The following is an 18,934-nucleotide window of genomic DNA, read 5'->3' on the forward strand; positions in this document are numbered from 1 at the left end:
TCTACAATGGAGGAAAATGAGGAAAATGAGTTAGAAGATAAACAAAAGGGAGAGAGAGAGAGAGAAAAAGAAAGGAGAGAGAAGAGAGGGGAAAGAGAGAGGGAAAGAAAGAGAAGGTTCTTAGTTGAGCAAAGACAGAGAAGAAAGGGAGAGAATTTGAACTTGAGAAGTTGCAACCTAGTCAGCAAAGTCAAGTTAACAGGATGGAGATTATAAGAGAAGGTATAAATATATCAAAACTCTGCCACATTTTGATGAGAAAGATGTTGAAACCTTCTTTATTTCATTTGAAAAATTGGCTAGACAGATGGAGTGGTCTGAGGATTTATGGGTAATGCTAGTTCAGACTAAACAGGTAGGCAGAGCCAATGAGGTATTTACCGCACCGTCAGATGAGGTGTCAAGAGATTATGAAGAAGTTAAACAGGCCATTTTAAGTGCTTATGAACTGGTACCAGACAGCAGGTCAGACTTATGCTGAGTTCGAAAGAATTAAACATAGTCATTTTGATAGATGAGTGCGTGCTTTGAAAGAAGATAGGACCTTTGAGGCTCTAAGAGAGATTATTCTGCGGGAGGAGTTTAAAAACTCACTTCGAGAGATGGTAAGAATTCACGTGGAGGAACAGCAAGTTCAGAAAGTGAGAAGGACACCAGAATTAGAAGATGAATACATGTTGGTACATTAGACAAGCTTCCCGCCAGAATTTCATCCTGTGAGGGATAGAAGTTGGGAGAAAGGGAGATCCTACACTATGAAACCAAGAGTAGAGAGCACTGTAAGAATTTACCACAGGATAAAAAAACCCAATAGGTTGAAAAGGCAGAAATGGAGACCACGGCAGGTTACTGCAGAGGAGAAGTGGGCTGAAATGCACCAGATTGTGTTGCCAGTAGCATACAGACAGGTGGTGTTACGGGTAGCACATGAATGTGGACTTCGATGTTGTGCCATTACAGAGACGTGGGTAGAACAGGGACAGGAATGGCTGTTGCAGGTTCCAGGGTTTAAATGTTTTAGTAGGGTCAGAGATGGGGGTAAAAGAGGGGGAGGTGTGGCATTGCTTGTCAAGGATAGTATTACAGCAGTAGAAAGGGTGATGGAGGAAGACTTGCCATCTGAGGTAGTTTGGGCGGAGGTTAGAAATAGAAAAGGTGAGGTCACCATGTTAGGAGTATTCTACAGGCCTCCTAATAGTCCGAGAGAAGTAGAGGTAAGTATTGCGAGGATGATTCAGGAGAAGAGTGAAAGTAGCAGGGTGGTTGTTATGGGGGATTTTAACTTCCCAGATATTGACTGGGAAAGCTATAGCTCGATTTTGTTAGATGGGTCGGTGTTTGTCCAATGTGTGCAGGAGGGTTTCCTGACACAATATGTAGACAGGCCAACAAGAGGTGAGGCTATACTGGATTTGGTTCTAGGTAATGAACCAGGCCAGGTGTTAGACTTGGAGGTAGGTGAGCACTTCGGGGGCAGTGACCACAACTCGGTGACTTTTACTCTAGTGATGGAGAGGGATAAGTGTGCACTGCAGGGCAGGAGTTATAGCTGGGGGCAGGGAAATTATGATGCGGTGAGGCATGACTTAGGATGCGTGGATTGGAAAAATAGGCTTCAAGGGAAGAACACAAATGATATGTGGAGATTGTTCAAGGAACAGCTAATGGGTGTCCTTGATAAGTATGTACCAGTCAGGCAGGGAGTAAAGGGTCTTGTGAGGGAGCCGTGGTTTAACAAGGAATTGGAATCCCTTGTGAAAGGGAAGAGGGTGGCCTATGTAAAGATGAGGCGTGAAGGTTCAGTTGGGGCGATTGAGAGTTATAAGGTAGCCAGGAAGGATCTAAAGAGAGAGCTAAGAGCAGCGAGAAGGGGACACGAAAAGTCCTTAGTTGGTAAGATTAGGGAAAACCCAAAGGCTTTCTATGGGTATGTCAGGAATAAAAGGATGACTAGGGTAGGTATCGGTCCAGTCAAGGATAATAGTGGGGAGTTGTGTGTGGAGGCGGAGGAGATTGGTGAGACACTAAATCAATACTTTTCGTCAGTATTCACTCAGGAACAGGACATTGTTGCCAATGTGAATACTGAGTCACAATTAATTAGAATGGACGGCTTTGAGGTATGTAGGGAAGCGGTGTTGGAAATTTTGGAAAGGATGAAAATAGATAAGTCCCCTGGGCCTGATGGCATTTATCCTAGGATCCTCTGGGAAGCTAGGGAGGGGATAGCGGAGCCATTGGCCTTGATTTTTATGTCGTTGTTGTCTACGGGAATAGTGCCAGAAGACTGGAGGATAGCGAATGTGGTCCCCTTGTTCAAGAAGGGAAGCAGGGATAGCCCGAGTAACTATAGGCCAGTGAGTCTCACTTCTGTTGTGGGCAAAGTCTTAGAGAGAATTGTAAGGGATAGGATTTATGAACAACTGGATAGGAATTGTGTGATCAAGGATAGTCAGCATGGTTTTGTGAAGGGCAGGTCGTGCCTCACAAACCTTATTGAATTCTTTGAGAAGGTGACCAAGGAAGTGGACGAGGGTAAAGCAGTAGATGTGGTATATATGGATTTTAGCAAGGCGTTCGATAAGGTACCCCATGGCAGGCTAATGCAAAAACTACGGAGGTATGGCATTGAGGGTGCATTAGAGGTTTGGATTAGGAATTGGCTGGCTGGAAGGAGACAGAGGGTAGTAGTTGATGGCAAAGGTTCATCTTGGAGTGCCGTCACTAGCGGTGTTCCACAAGGATCTGTTTTGGCACCATTGCTGTTTGTCATTTTTATAAATGATCTGGAGGAGGGGCTTGAAGGCTGGGTGAGCAAGTTTGCGGATGACACGAAAGTCGGTGGAGTTGTGGACAGCGAAGAAGGATGTGGCAGGTTACAGCGGGATATAGATAAGTTGCAGAGCTGGGCAGTAAGGTGGCAAATGGAATTCAATGTAGCTAAGTGTGAAGTCATTCACTTTGGTAGGAGTAACAAGAAGATGGATTACTGGGCTAATGGTAGACTACTTGGTAGTGTGGATGAGCAGAGGGATCTTGGTGTCCATGTACACAGATCTTTGAAAGTTGCCACCCAGGTAAATAGTGCTGTGAAGGAGGCATATGGTGTACTGGGCTTTATTGGTAGAGGAATTGAGTTCGGGAGTCCTGAGGTCATGTTGCAGTTGTATAAGACTCTGGTGCGGCCTCATCTGGAATATTGTGTGCAGTTTTGGTCGCCATACTATAGGAAGGATGTGGAGGCATTGGAACGAGTGCAGAGGAGGTTTACCAGGATGTTGCCTGGCATGGTAGGAAGATCATATGAGGAAAGGCTGAGGCACTTGGGGCTTTTCTCATTGGAGAAAAGAAGGTTTAGGGGAGATTTGATAGAGGTGTACAAGATGATTAGGGGTTTAGATAGGGTTGACAGTGAGAACCTTTTTCCGCTAATGAAGTCAGCTGTTACTAGGGGACACAGCTTTAAATTAAGGGGAGGTTGGTATAGGACAGATGTTAGGGGTAGATTTTTTACTCAGCGGGTTGTGAGTTCATGGAATGCCCTGCCAGTAGCAGTGGTGGACTCTCCCTCTTTATGGTCATTTAAGCGGGCATTGGACAAGCATATGGAGGTTATTGGGCTAGTGTAGGTTAGGTAGGCTTCGGTCGGCACAACATCGAGGGCCGAAGGGCCTGTACCGCGCTGTATTTTTCTATGTTCTATGTTCTATGTAACTACCTGTCGGAGGTCACCTAGGGTTATGAAAGACTCAGGCTAAGGTAAAAACATTTTTATTGGCCTGGAATGCATAAGGATGTGGTTAACTTTTGCCATACATGCCAAATGGTAGGTAAGCCACAGGCAATAATAAAACCAGCACCTTCGTTGCCAATTCCTGCATTTGAAGAACCTTTCATGCGGGTTATATTTGATTGCGTAAGTCCTCTCCCGAGAACTAAAAGTGGGAATGAGTACTTGTTAACTATAATGGATGTGTCCACCAGATTTCCGGAGGCAATTCCATTCCAGAGTATCAAGGGAAAAAGGATAGTGGAGGAGTTAGTAGCTTTCTTCACATGGTATGGGCTAACCAGAGAGATTAGGTCGGGCCAAGGATTAAATTTTACTGTTGGGCTGTTTGAGGTGGTTATGGATAACTTAGATATACAACACTTTAAATCCAGTGCGTATTATCCTAAATTCCAGGAAGGTTTAGAAAGACGGCATCAAATCTTGAAGACCATGTTGACAGCATACTGTCAGGATTGCCCGAATGATTGGGATAAAGGTATCTCATTGGTATTGTCTGCCATTAGCGATGCCTCAAATGAATCTACTCAGTTCACTCCTTTCAAGTTAACATTCAGTCATGAAGTTAGAGGCCCTTTGAAATTAATTAAAGGGAAACTGACAGGACCAAAGTCAGAGATCTCACACTTAGATTATGTATTGGAGGTGAGGGAGAGACTAAATCAAATAGGTGAGTTAGCTCAATAGCACCAAAGAGGGCACAGTATGGAATGAAACAGGTGACAGATAAAAGCTCTGAGACTCTGACGTTTTCCCAAGGGGAAGACGTGTTGGCAATGTTACCAGTGATAGGAGATCCCTACAAAACCAGGTTTAGTGGTCCCTATCAAATTGTCAAAAAAGTTCAGTCAGGTGAATTAGCTAGTAAAGATGCCAGATAGAAAAAAAAGGTAGCGGGTAAGAACTGGAGAAACAGGTGTTAGTTACTGCCCTGCAGAGTGGGCAATCAAATCCAAATGATATGAGTTTTGATGTGCCTCAAGATAGATTAAACAAATGAAGAAGTCCTTGAGGAGTGGGATAGGTTAGTAAGCTATCTGTCTCGGGAGCACAGAACGCAGTTGAAAGATTTGTTACTGCAGTAGAAGGACATATCTAAGAATCAGATGGGGAGGACTAATGCTATTGTACATGAAGTAGACATGGGGAATATGGCTCCGATAAAACAATACCCCTATTGGCTTAATCCTTTCAAAGCCAGACAGGTCCAGATGGAGGTGGAGGCCATGCTCGATGAGAACATCATTGAACCAAGCCAGAGCAAGTAGAGTTCGCCAATTGTCTTAGTTCCCAAACTGGACGGGACTCAATGATTCTGCGTGGATTATCAGGTCAATGTCATTACGAAATTGAATTCATACCCAATTCCTAGATTGGAGGATTGTATTGAGAATGTCGGACAAGCCAATTACGTCACCAAGTTGGATTTCATGCGTGGTTACTGGCAGGTACCTTTATTAGGGTTGGTGAAAGAAATTTCTGCATTTGTAACCCCAAATGGAGTTAAAGTGATGCCCTTTGGAGTGAAGAACGCTCCCACCACATTCCAAAGACTCATGAACAGAGTTGTGGCTGGGTTAACGAACTGTGCTGTCTATTTGGCTGATGTAGCAATCTTTAATATGGCCTGGAAAGATCACACAGTGCAGTTGGCAGAGCTCTTTGAACGACTATGAGAAGCAAAACTGGTGTTAAACTTAAATAAAACTGAATTTACGAAAGCAGAGGTGACATTCTTGGGACATAACAGTAGTCATGGAAGGTTGACCCCACAGAACGCAAAGACGAAAGCTATCGAGGAGTTTCCACGACTAACCTCGAAGAAAGAGGTGTTTTGATTCTTAACACTTGGCGGATTCTATCAGACGTTTGTTCCAAACTTCAGCAGTGTAGTGCTAGTGACATTGGAGTTGGAGCTGTACTCCTACAGGAAGATGGGTGATGGGATTGAACCAGTTGGTTACTTTTCGAAGACGATCAATATCCATCAGAGGAAATACTCTATGATCGAAAGGGAATAATTGAGTTTGGTACTGGCCTTACAACATTTTAGTACGTATGTCATAAAATGTGTTTGAGACAGTTGTGTACATGGATCACAATCTGTTACATTCTTAGAATGCTTTAACGACAAGAATAGGAGACTATTTCATTGGAATCTTATGTTACAGACTTTTAATTTGAAAATCATACATGTTGTGGGTCATAAGAATGTAATCACAGTAGCATTATCGTGGATTTAACAGAATTGAGATGAGATTTGCCTTTGTTTAAGGTTTTATATACAATTATATAGGAAGAACTGAAGGTGAACTTAGATTAAAGTTATCGGTATGCTAGGGTAATGTGTTTAGAGGAAAAAAATGAAGATATCTTTTCATTATGATGGTTCATTTTTTCCTAAAGGGGGAGGCATTATAAAGATATGGATGTACTGTATCTTTAAGAAAATTATTAGCTAGTAGAACTACCAGACCACACGATGTGTTCTGTAAAATAGATATAATGTAACATTTGGTCGAACAACTCGATTAGCTAGTTGCCTGGAGACAAAAACAAATTTGAATTCAACCAGTTTAAATTATACCCCAAAACATCTATTTCCAATCAAGTTTGAATTGAGTATATTGACAATCTTAAAAGCCAACGTCACAATCCGATGCTTTGGGGGCATATGACCAGGGAAAATTGAACAGTTTGGAGGAGAACTGCCAAGCCACCAGCATATAAAAAGACTGTCTGAAAAATAACTCTCAAGGTACTTTTATTGATCAGTATCCTGTGAAGCAGAATCCCCAAGAAGAAAAGAATACAGGAATACAGAGAAGAAACAAAAGCTGTCTGGTTTTGAGACAAGTAGTTTTGTTTTGTAAATCTTAATTGGAATTTTTATTGGACCAGTATATAGAGGGGAAAGTAAAAGATAGGTTAGAGAAAGGACTTGTAAATAGTTGCTAGTTAATTATTCTCTGTTAGACTTTAAGTAATAAAGTTGCTGATTTTTACTTCAAGTAGTTCTTGGACTCTTAAATTTTCACAGATTACTGCACAGGATAAATCTTTTCTGTTTGCTGGGTTTAAATTAGCAGAGGGGGTTTACCCAGTGTTGTAACAATACAAAACTTTGAAGGTAGACAGGCTCAAGTTGAAAACACATTAAAAATGCACACAGGATCCTTAACTTTATAAATAAAAACATTAGAATGTGAAACAAAGGAAGTTACGTTAAATTTTTATGGCACAGCGGTTCAGCCCCAGTTTTTGTATCACGTTCAGTTCACTTCATGAGGGAATCAGAAGTGTTATGAGGAAAAACAAATTACATACTAAGTTGCGACAATCTAGAATGCTGGACTTGAAAGGGTGGTGGAACTAGATTCAGTAGGTACTTTTGAAAGAGAATGGAATAAAACCTGAAGGAAAAAAAAATGCAGGACTAAGGACAAAGAACTGGGGAGCAATTTAGACAGATCCTCACAGAACATAGATATGATGTACCAAAAACTTCTTTCTGTGATTACTCTGGCAAAGAGCAGGAAATTCTCCAATATCCTGGTCACTTTTTAATCTCTGAATCAACACACTAAAAAGATTGTATGGTCTTTCTTTCATAGCTATATGTGACAGCTATGCACCAAGTGGTTGCTGTGCTTCCTTAGTACATTGTATTCCAAAGTAAAACTTTGAATAGACTTTAATTGATTGCAAAATGTTTTAGGATGTTCCAAGATCATAAAGGCACTATATAAATACAAATTGAAGTATTTATTCTTATTGTGTTCTTATAATCTATGTTATTTGGTGCAACCCTTCTCTCATCTTTTAGTTTTATGTCTCATGCTCAGATACAATTCCATGGCTATTAGAGAGGAAGATGCTGATCGGCTGTGCTCATATAGTTGACATTAAGTGTTGGGAGGAAATCTAGAGGCTTTCCAGCAGGTGGTGATGGATCGTAATCAAATTCAGGTGTACCAATTACTTTCTACCCATCCTAATCCAGAGAATTGAAAGACAATTATAGCAACTGGTTGAAATCAACACAGACTGGAATTTCAAACCACTAACCACAATTTTTGAGTAGCTAGGAGAGAAACTGACTGCTTTTTTAATAACCTGAGACATTGGAACAAACTCAAAGTGGACCACTAACTATCATTAGTCAACATAATCACTCAGGTCTTTCACATGGTGTAGTTTACTTAATAGATCTATCACTGGGACTATGGATCATATCCACTGATGGTTGAAGATTTTCATACTGACTGCCAGATAGAAATAGTGCTCTCAAGATTGACCATATTAATGCCAATCTACTAGTTTATTAAGAGCACTGATTATGCCTAATTATGTATAATTAAGAGATAGATCTAATGCTGTTTAGTACAACACTTTCAATTTAGAAAGGCCTGTGCTACCTGTATTTTAAGCCTCAAAAGAAAATCATGGTGTCCAAGTTAATCTTTAATGCTCTGGAAGTTACAAATGAATGTATCAGTTTCTCATTGTCACTTTGATTTGATTTGATTTGTTTTAGATGAGGATCAAAGAAGACTTCCTTCATAACATGAAACGAAGTAAAGCTTATATCGCAAGAATTTCTCAAGGCATTGAGGACTTTTCCCCCAGCTTCTATGTTGTGCTTAGTTAACTGCAGTTTTCTAAAGTGGATTTATAGGTCCTGTAATCTTAAACATACAATATTTAATAAGTTGAAAATGGAAGAAAATTTTCTCTTAAGTAACCAGCTAGAAAATTAAAAGGTTTCCCACATATATATTCTGTTGAATGAAATGGCAACAAAATGATTTTTTCTCCCACAAGATATTCTTTTATTTGTATTTCTGAGGCTTACCTATCATGTGTTAGTTGCTGAACAAGTTCTTGCCAGTGCCTGCTAGCACTTAAATCCACTTTGTACATTCTCCTGATATGCTGAATTACTTTCTTCCTTTCCATACCCTGATGCAGGGATATATTCTGAGTGACTTCAGCTGCTATTTTTGAAATATCTTTTGATTTCAAATCAAGTCGTTGGAGGAGGCTAAAAAGAAAGCACAGTCAAAGCAGCTTCCAAAACCATATTCAAATAATTAAACATAGCAATAATGGCAATTGCTGAACCTAATCCTTCCTTCATTTATCATTTCTTATTTATCATTTCTTGCACAAGTATCAGTCAATAATTTAACCCATTCAATCTAGTTCTCTTGATATGCTTTTCTCTTCACCTCTTAAGTTTTCTTCAGGTTTAATTCCCATTTAAACAGCTACTTGTGACATGTCTGTATTCAACAAAGCGTCCTCTTTTTGCTTTCACTACTAATCCTAATTATGATGCCTTCTTGTTAATTTACCACTTACCATTGTTCAATCTACAAAACATGAAATTTCCCTTAATTCTCAGCTCCACAGAATATAACCATAGTTTCTAGTATCTCATCAGAACTATATTGAGAAACAAACTCAATTTTGCATCTTGTGTTCTTCCCAATATCCCTTCTATAATGGAAGCCTCAAACTACATTACAGAACTCCAGCTGTGGCCTCATTCAGAGTCATCATCAGAATCTTTATCATCCTGTTTTTCCACTCAGCACCTCCAGAAATAAAAGCTAAAATCTATTAGCCATATTATGTATTTTTCTACATGAAATTCTAATGATTAAAATCTGTACATCTGCTCACCTACTCAACAACTTTACTGTTTAGGATAGATTTCTATTCTATATATTTAACTACATCTCCCACAAACCTACTCCATTCTCCAATCTTCTCCCATGGTGATTAAGCAGTATCATAACCACCTGCCGCATAAAACCACGAGTTGTTGTTTCAATATGCACCTCAGCTATTGTCACTTTACCTCTGTTGCGAAGTTGTCATTTTCTTATCCCAAGCAGCTCTATTTGCACTTTCTTCATTTGCATATTTGGCTTGCTCCTAAAGGACACAATACATATTATTCATTCAAATTTGCTTTGCATTTTTCAAATTTAATTAAAATGAAATGGCAACATTGAAATTATATTTCTAGTCTACATGTGCAAATTCAGGGCTTTCTATCTGTATCAGATACCACATTTGGAGATATGAAGCTGTCTTTGAAATTAAACCAAATAAAAAGTTACATAGAACAACACTTATCTTTATTTAAAGTACATTTAATTTTAGAATGAAATGCCTGACATTGTACTATAGACCTGTGCTCCAGAACCTGCCACTCCCCAAGCCAGCTGCTCCAGTACAGTTACAACACTGACACCTTCCTGACAATGTGGAAAATTGCATAGCTATGTCCTGCACATGAAAATCAGGACAAATCTAAACCTGCCAATTACTGCCCCATCAGTCTACTCATGGTCATCAGTAAACTGATGTCATCAACAGTATTATCAAGCAGTACCTACTCAGCAATAATCTGCTCAGTGTTTAGATCAGAGTGGTGCTGGAAAAGCACAGCACAGCATCTGAGGAGCAGGAAAATCGACGTTTTGGACAAAAGTCCTTCATCAGGAATAGAATGCTCAGTGTTGCCTAGTTTGGATTCCACCCCTAGGGCTACTTAGTTCCTGATCTCATTACAGCCTTGGTTCAAACATGGACAAATTCAATTCCAGAGCTGAGGTGATGGTGATAGCCCTTGACATCAAGGCTACATTTGACCAAGTACGGCATCAAGGAACCCTTGCAATACTGGAATAGAGTATTGGAGGCAAGTTCTCTCATACTTGGTACATAGGAAGATAGTTGTTGCTGGTCAGTCCTCTCAATTCCAGGACATTTCTGCATGAGCTCCTCAGAGCTGGGTTCTTCAGCCGCTTTAATGACCTTCCCATCATAAGATGAGAAGTGGGGATATTTGCTGATTATTGTGCAATGTCGAGCACTATTTGGGACTTCTCAGATACTGAAGCAGCCGATGTTCAAATAAAAGCCGACTTGACAAGTGGCAAGAATCATTCATACCACACAAATGCCAGGCAATACGCATCTCCAATAAGAGGCATTCTAATCACTATCCCTTGACATTCAATGGTCTTAACATCATAGAATCCCCCACTATCAACATCCTGGGGTTATCACTGACCAGAAATTCAAATGACTTGCCATATCAACACACTGACCACAAGAATAGTGTAACACACCACCTGACTTCCCAAAGCCTGTCCACCATCTAACAAGCACAAGTCAGGAGTGTAATGGAATACTCCCCAGTTGCCCGCATGGATGCAGGTGAAGCAGCTTCACACCATCCAGGATAAAGCAGCCCGCTTTGTTGGCATCCACTCCCTCCACCAATGTTCAGTAGCAACAGTGTGTGTGTACACCATCTTCAAAATGCATTGCAGAAATTCACCAAAGATCTCTAAACAGCATCTCCTAAACAAGGTCACTGCAATCTAGAACAGCATGGGCAGCAGATACATGCAAATACCATCATCTACAAATGCTCTTCCAAGCCATTCACCACCACGACTTAGAAATAAACCACTGTTCCTTTACTGTCATTGTGTAAAAATCCTGCAATTCCCTCACTAAAGCCAACCTACAACATGTGGACCGCAGCAGTTCAAGAGGCAGCTCACCACCATCATCTCAAGGTCAACTAGAGACAGACAATAAATGCTGGCCAGTCAGCAATACCAACAAGTGAACTTTCTCTCCCCATCTTAAGGTACTGATTATTTCTTGGAGTAAGGTTGGTCTCTAGTATGTCATCCAGGTTTACCCATTATTCCCACTAAAGATTAGCATTAGACAATCACTTGACAATAAGATTCAACTCAACTAAGACTGATCCACTGTTTTGTAAAACAAAGAACTGTGAACACTGGAGATCAGAATGGAACAAAAAAGATAAATTGCTGCAGACACTCACTACACCTGGTAGCATCTGTGAAGAGAAAACAAAGTCAATATTACAAATCCAGTGCTTCTGAAGAAGGGTCACTGGAATTGAAACGTAACTGCTTTCTTTTCACAGATGCGACCAAACCTGCTGAGTTTCTCCAGCAATTTCGGACTTTGATCTAATCTTTATCTGATGTCCACACAAGCATTATTTCCAAAAAGCATTATTGGATACCCCATACTCATTTTCTCAGCAAAGTAGGTCTTGGTAATGGAAGATGGCCGCATCAGTGTCACTGGAGGTGTGAGCACATGCTAAGAGTTGGGATGGCCCCATCAATGTACAATTGGTGATATAATGTCCAACTTTGGGGTCTGTCTGAACAACCTTTCTTTACCACATTTCTGGTCTATAGCATAATTTAGTGTTGTGATTAGAAGACTAAGTCTCATGTTGAATTTTAAGCCAGTTTTTACATATGGTAGATGCAAACCCTGAGAATTAGTGTAGACAGGAAACAGGCTATGGTCTCTTCGAGTGGACTAGTTTTATGTTCGAAATCACACAACACCAGGTTATAGTCCAACAGGTTTATTTGGAAGCACTAGCTTTCAAAGCTCTGCTTCTTGTGGACTCAATGAAGCAGCAGCGCTCTGAAAGCTAGTGCTTCCAAATAAACCTGTTGTACTACAACCTGGTGTTGTGCGATTTTTAACTTTGTACACCCCAGTCCAACACAGCACCTCCAAATCAAGTGAGAAAGGACTTGGAGGTTAGTGCTCTGGCAGTGGTAACTTTGTGCCTTTGAATGGAATACAGATGCTGATAAATGAAATTCAGAGCCAAAAATTTAAAATGAGAAGGGAGAGATCCAACAAAATGAAAGTTGCACTGGAAAGACTATGAAAATGAGTTTGTTGACTTGCTTGCTGAGCTGTTAAGTTTGTTTGCAGACGCTTCACCACCATACTAGGTAACATCATCACTGCGCCTCCAGTGAAGTATTGGTGTTCCATCTGGCTTGCTATTTCTATCCAGTTCTGCTGCTTAATATTTGTGTCCAGTTCTGCTGGGGTTGGTGGTGTCATTTCCAGTTTTGATGTTGGTCCTGTTGGCTGTGGGTATAGTGTCCTTTATACTTGTTAATAGTTGTACTGTGGCAGTAGGTTTGTGAGCTACCATGATACCGAGGGGTCAGGGTAGTCTGGTGGTCATTTTTGACATGTCCTTAATGTATGCCAGTGTGACTTGCGAACAAACTTATAGTTCAGTGAACAAGTCAATAACCTCACCCACAACCTGAGCTACAAATCTTCTCGAATACTCTGAAGACTGAAAATCCCAGTTCCACAATTATGTGGAAAATAATGACTAATTTTGTAACTACATAAGCCTTATTGTATCAAGTATACTTTTTTCTCTCCAGGTGCTCTGGTTTCCTCCCACAATCCAAAGATGTGTAGGTTAGGTGAACTGGCCGTGCTAAATTGCCCATAGTGTTCAGGGATATATAGGCTAGGTGTATTAGTCAAGGGGAAACGTAGAGTAGTACAGGAATGGTCTGGGTGAGGTAGTCTTCAGAGGGTTGGTGTGCACTTGTTGGGCTAAATAGTCTGTTTCTACACTGTAGGGACTCTATGGTTTCTTGGAAGTCTTTAAAGTGTTCAATTTCATTTGAAATATTCGTGTTTGTTAACGTTTTACTGATTTTGATTGATTTGCTATAAGAAAAGTTTTAAAAACTAAAACACTGCCCAGCATTTTTTTTCCTCCCATTGGCTTTGAGATTATTTCCTTGTTAAAAAGTTTATTGGTGTCCACAGGAGTTATAGTACATAATATAAGTTAAAGAGAACATTTCTTCAGTTCTGTTTAAGAATTGTCACCGTACCTCTTCAATGGCTTTATTGAGATCTGGTTTGGGTGGAGCATTAAGTGGAATACACTTATATCCACAAATCTTTAAAGAGGTGAAGAAGTTCCCTGCTGCAGTTTGCTGTTCCTTGGTCAAGTCTTCCATGTGGTCATGCATCAATTCATACAGATACAGTGCTAGTTTGGGTCCATGCTGTGGGTAAACATAATCAAGAGGGGCTCACCATTTAAAGCTACTTCAGAATGAGCTGCTTCATACGATCACAAAAGATGCTTGAAAGTTTTCTGTTAATGTGTAATTAAACAATGTTCAAATATTAATGTTGAGAAGCTGCATTAAAGAATATAAGCATTTATCTTCCATAAACCTTCTGAAAACAGCCAGAAAATAGAATCACTACTTCAAATCATACAAAATGATCAGCACATTGGAATATAGTACAAGTACACAGTTTTGTTACATGGTCGAGTACAGTTTTCTGCACATTTCTAAGATTTTCATGGTAGCGGTCTTACCTCCAGAGGTTGACCAAGACATTCACGCAGAATTTCCTGATGGCTTGGTTCATAAACTATCTCTAAAGCCATTTTTCTTTCTTCTAGCGAGCGGGCAGGGCACAAAACATGAACAAGCAATCGACCCAACTGGGACCGGAATGTCTCTCTGCAAGACCAAAGCATGCGTTTCCACTGCTGCCGTGGGGGGCTATTTCGACCAGATCCCTAAACCAAGAAGCATACAACAGTTAATGCTCTAAACAAGGACAAGCTTCAAGGAGCCTGAATCAGACTGAACAAGAACACAAGTTTTAAAACATTCCGGGGGGGAGGGGGGGGGAGAAAGAGGAAGGGGGAAGGAAGGGGGGGGGGGGGAAGAAGGTGGGGGGGTGGGGAGGGGAGGGGAGGGAGGAAGGAAGGCTGACTGGAGGCCTGGAGTGGAGCAGAATGGGACGGCCACACAAAAGTGAATACAGAGGAACCTCGATTATCCGGCATTCGATTATCCAAATTTTGGATTATCCAGCAAAATTGCAAGGTACCAATGCTTGGCTAAACTGTTATCCGGCACTTGATTAAACGAATGAAGTACTCCCCACCATGTCCTTTGGATAATCAAGGTTGCTCTATACTAATTATAGTGCTTGTTCGATAATGAACTTATTTCAATCTCTCCCTTTGACCAAAATTACATCAGTCCTAAACTGTCTTGGCATCTTTCTCCCCTCGAGTTTTAACAATTTCATTTTACAAGTTTGATAGTATTACTAGACAGTAATTAAGATAGATTACTTCTACCAACAATAATAGCCAATATTAAAAAGAACCCTTCAGAAATAATTAAAATACCTGACAAAAAATTAAGGATTTCTCTATTAAATTTAGAATGTGAACCAACCATGTCTTAATTCTTAGCAGAAATTGCTGGAGAAACTCAACAGGTCTAGCAGCATCTGTGAAGAGTCCAGTAACCTTTCTTCATAACTGATTGTAGCTAGTTAAAGGTTGGTATATATGCCAACAAAAATAAAGTATTTCTCCAGAAATTTCTGTTTTTGTTTATTCCCAGCACCTGCAGTTCCTTGGTTTTCTTCATTCTTTAAGATGTACTGACTACCACAAAAGGCCAGTCCCACAGATTTGGAGTTTTTGATTACGTGCAGCTATACTCACCAAGGATATTTTAATCCCTTCAACCATCAGTTTTAGCATTTCTTTCTGAAATGTCTTTATGTTGTTGCTGGGTAGCATTGATGCACCTCCCTTGAAGTCTTCACCTGGAGGAGTCGGTATTCTATCGTGATGTGGATATTCAGACGTGCTCAATAAATCCAGGAAGTTGAGGTCAGGATCTAATATAAATCACGAGTGTCAAAATATATCACTTTTAAAAAAAAAAATCACAATTGTCGTAGTAAAACAAATCAGCAATGAATTGGAAAGGTTTAGAGGGATATGGACCAAACAGAGGCAAATGAGAGTAGTTTAGATTGGGAAATTTGGTTGGCATGGACTGGCTGGACTGAAGGAGGAAGTGAGGACTGCAGATGCCGGAGGTCAGAGTCGAAAAGTGTGGTGCTGGTCAGGCAGCATCTGAGGAGGAGAGTCAACATTTCGAGCATAGTTCTTCATCAGGAATGGGGGGCCCAAAGGGGCTGAGAGATAAATGAGAGGGGCATGGGGCTGGGCAGGGGAGGTAGCTGGGAACATAATAAACAGATGAAGGTGGGGGGCGATTGTGATAGGTCAGATAGGTGGGAAGGGAGATGGACAAGTAGGGGGGAGGTGTTGAGTTAGAGGGTTGGATCTAGGATAAGGTGGGGGCAAGGGAAGTGAGGAAACTCTGCCAAGGACACCCTTCATGAATACATAATCTATTGACACTTACAATCTAGGTGCATAACAGAAATGGCTACTTGGAAAAAGGTCAACTCAAACTGGGATCATCTTTGAGAAAGGATGTAAGAATATTAAAAATTATCAGGTTAATGAGTTGCTTACCTTGGTAAATTAGTCTGTTCACTGATAACACTGTCAGTCTCTGCAGTCTCTGGACAAACTCAGTCTCAGAAGCTCTCATAGAATTCTCATGGCTCATCCTCCTCTGCATAAGCAATGATAATTCATCACTGGCTACTGATCGCATTCGCATCAGCAAGATATCAGATGGAGCAGCTGAATACCTGCGAGGACCTGGCAAAGTGGATTTCAAATCAAATTCACCAAAACCATTTATGTGCTTTTGTTTCAGAAAAGCATCGTATATACTCATGTAAAAGTTTTTAGACTGCTTTTTAAGATTAAATTCATGGAGTCAACTATTACACTGATGCTACTTTTGAGGGGCCGAAATTCATGCTAAGTCCAAAATACTATATCATTAGCAGAAGCCCAATTGATCTCTAAAATTAAAAAGAAAAAAATAATTACGATAATTAACAGATAAACACAAGAAAAACAAAAACGAATTTGTAATTATTGCATCTGTGTTTTTTTTATTCTGTTCTTGATATTCCTTCTTTTTACGAAAAATGCTTATCTTGAAGTGGCAATAACATTATTGGTGCAGCGAATGGCCAGAATGGAGCAGGCTGGAGGCCCGGAATGGAGTGAGACAGAGACTGGGAGTGGAGCAGGATGGCCACCAGCCTGGAGGCCCAGAGTGGAGCTGGATGGCCAGCAGCCTGGAGTGGAGCAGAATGGCAGCAGCCTGGAGTCCCGGAGTGGAGTGGGACAGAGACTGGGAGCGGAGCGGGACGGCCAGCAGTCTGGATTCGTGGAGCAGAGTGGGATGGCCAGCATTTGGAGTCCCGGAACGGAGTGGGACAGAGACTGGGAGCGGAGCGGGACGCCCAACCAGCTGGAGGCCTGGAGAGGAGCAGAATGAGATGGCCACACAAAAGGTGAATACAGAGGAACCTCGATTATCCGGCATTCGATTATCCAAATTTTGGACTGTCCTGCAAAATTGCAAGGTCCCAATGCTTGGCTAAACTCTGTTATCCAGCACTTGATTAAACGAATGAAGCACTCCCCACCATGTCCTTTGGATAATCAAGGTTCCTCTATACTAATTATAGTGCTTGTTCGATAATGAACTTAAGAAATCCATAGTCTCACACTGAATTGTGCATCAAAACACATAACAGCACAAAAACAAATTTGTTTCCTCGTTGTAACAATTATATATACAGGATAATATCTTGACTCTCAAATCTTGATCTGTTTGAAGAACTAAGGTCGACATTTACACGAGATATATAGAAAAATAGGGGGTCAACTTTTACTCGAGTATATACATATATACATATCGTGGAAGAATTCTAAAAAGCAGTGCACTTAGAAACACTAGCAAGCTCCAGTAACAATGAGCCAAATTCCTGTAGGCAGTGAAAACTTAAGATACCAGTCAAGAGCAACAGGAAGATTTAACTTGGCGAAACATGATTTAAAGTCACTATTACAGATAACTTTGATATTACTTTGGTCAAATTATCTTAACTGATTTTCAGTTTTGTTAGACGTCAAATGTTTTCACAAAAGGACAACAGTACTACTGTAGACATTAACAAATGTATTGTTCATATGTGAAAACATAGCACTTGACTTCTAAGAGGTTGTAAGCAGCAGCTGGCTAACAGTGAAAGCAAATTGTATGTCTCCCAAACAGCACTTTGTGTAAGCAAGACAGAACAGAAATTGCTGGAAAAGCTCAGCATGCTTGGCAGCATCTGTCAAGAGAAAGCAGCAACAACACTGCAGGTCCAGTGAACCTCCTTCACAATGGGTCAATGGACCGGAAAGGTTAACTTTCCATTTTTTCTTTCAAATGTTATTCTTTCCATAGAGTTGCCAGGCCTGCTAAGTTTGCCCAGCAATTTCTGATGTGTAGTGTTGTTTGGGATGTAATATACTATTGCTGCTCTCGATGAATGGCATTTTTGTTAGTTGCAACAGAACTGCAAACAAATCAGTGCAAAAAGGTGAATGAAGACAGATTTGATCTCAATATTGTAAACATCAAAACACCACTAAGAACATTTTTTTAAAAAATCCCATTGCAGTATTTCTATTTTATGCTTGAACTTATTGCTATCTTAAAACATTTTGAAACAAAAGACATTTCTTAGGGTTTACAATATTGGGGATATAGTTTTTGTTTCACAAATGCACAATTTTGCAGCCTGCTGTTGAGACAAACATTTCAAAAAGAAATGTTTTTCAGGCACTGCAGTTGGAAGGTCGCTACTACACCTGCTTCTGGAAGGAAAGTACAGGAAGTGGATCCAGTTGGGAATAGTAGGGGAGACTCCTGGTTTACTAAGCTGAAGCAATAAGTCATTGGAAGGTGACCATACGAAGAGAAATGTTGTCTTGACAGCCGTGGAATTATGGAATCTTTCAATGCAATTGAACCTTCATTGCAAATAAGGACAAATAATGTAGAAGCTTGCAGAGAAGTGCTACACAATAGCTAAAAATGTACATTAACACAAGTTCTAAGTCAAAGAACCATGTTAATTGACAAACCTATGTTTTGAACATTATAAAGGTAAACACCGTGCAATGATTAAAGATGTTATTTTTATACTCAGCACAAATACCAACTAAAATATTCAAAGGATAAAATAATCTCAAAGCAAAATAACTAGAACGTTTCACAAACTTATCAAGAATTTTGTCGCTTGTAGTATATTTAATCAGAAGAATGTCACATCCACAAAGTAGATTTGACAAACCTTTTCTCACAGGTGTGCAGAGTGTACTGGTTAATTTTTCATAATACCATTCTTGTGAAACAAATAACGCATATTTTTTCCTTCAAAAATCAAAACTAGAATGCCTAAGAGTTCACCTCAAATTTCCTAGCCATTCATTATAACTCAACAACTTTAAAATGAGTTTCCATTAATATT

General features: G+C 40.2%; 1 protein-coding gene across 3 annotated transcripts in view; it reads right to left on the reverse strand.

The window, feature by feature from the left end:
• lyst (lysosomal trafficking regulator) overlaps nucleotides 1–18,934 on the reverse strand; it is a 369,211-nt gene that overhangs the window by 51,518 nt on the left and 298,759 nt on the right. For 2 of the 3 annotated variants that reach the window (XM_072559520.1, XM_072559538.1), the window contains 7 exons: nucleotides 18,273–18,434; nucleotides 16,020–16,211; nucleotides 15,192–15,370; nucleotides 14,037–14,243; nucleotides 13,537–13,713; nucleotides 9,657–9,733; nucleotides 8,646–8,834 (listed from right to left, as the gene is read on the reverse strand). In XM_072559520.1, the coding sequence (XP_072415621.1) occupies nucleotides 8,646–8,834; nucleotides 9,657–9,733; nucleotides 13,537–13,713; nucleotides 14,037–14,243; nucleotides 15,192–15,370; nucleotides 16,020–16,211; nucleotides 18,273–18,434 (1,183 nt within the window). The remainder of the gene's footprint in view (nucleotides 1–8,645; nucleotides 8,835–9,656; nucleotides 9,734–13,536; nucleotides 13,714–14,036; nucleotides 14,244–15,191; nucleotides 15,371–16,019; nucleotides 16,212–18,272; nucleotides 18,435–18,934) is intronic. The other variant, XM_072559529.1, reaches the window with a different exon arrangement.

The sequence above is a fragment of the Chiloscyllium punctatum genome, chromosome 3, assembly GCF_047496795.1.
Source record: "Chiloscyllium punctatum isolate Juve2018m chromosome 3, sChiPun1.3, whole genome shotgun sequence".
NCBI classification, from domain to species: Eukaryota; Metazoa; Chordata; class Chondrichthyes; order Orectolobiformes; family Hemiscylliidae; genus Chiloscyllium; species Chiloscyllium punctatum.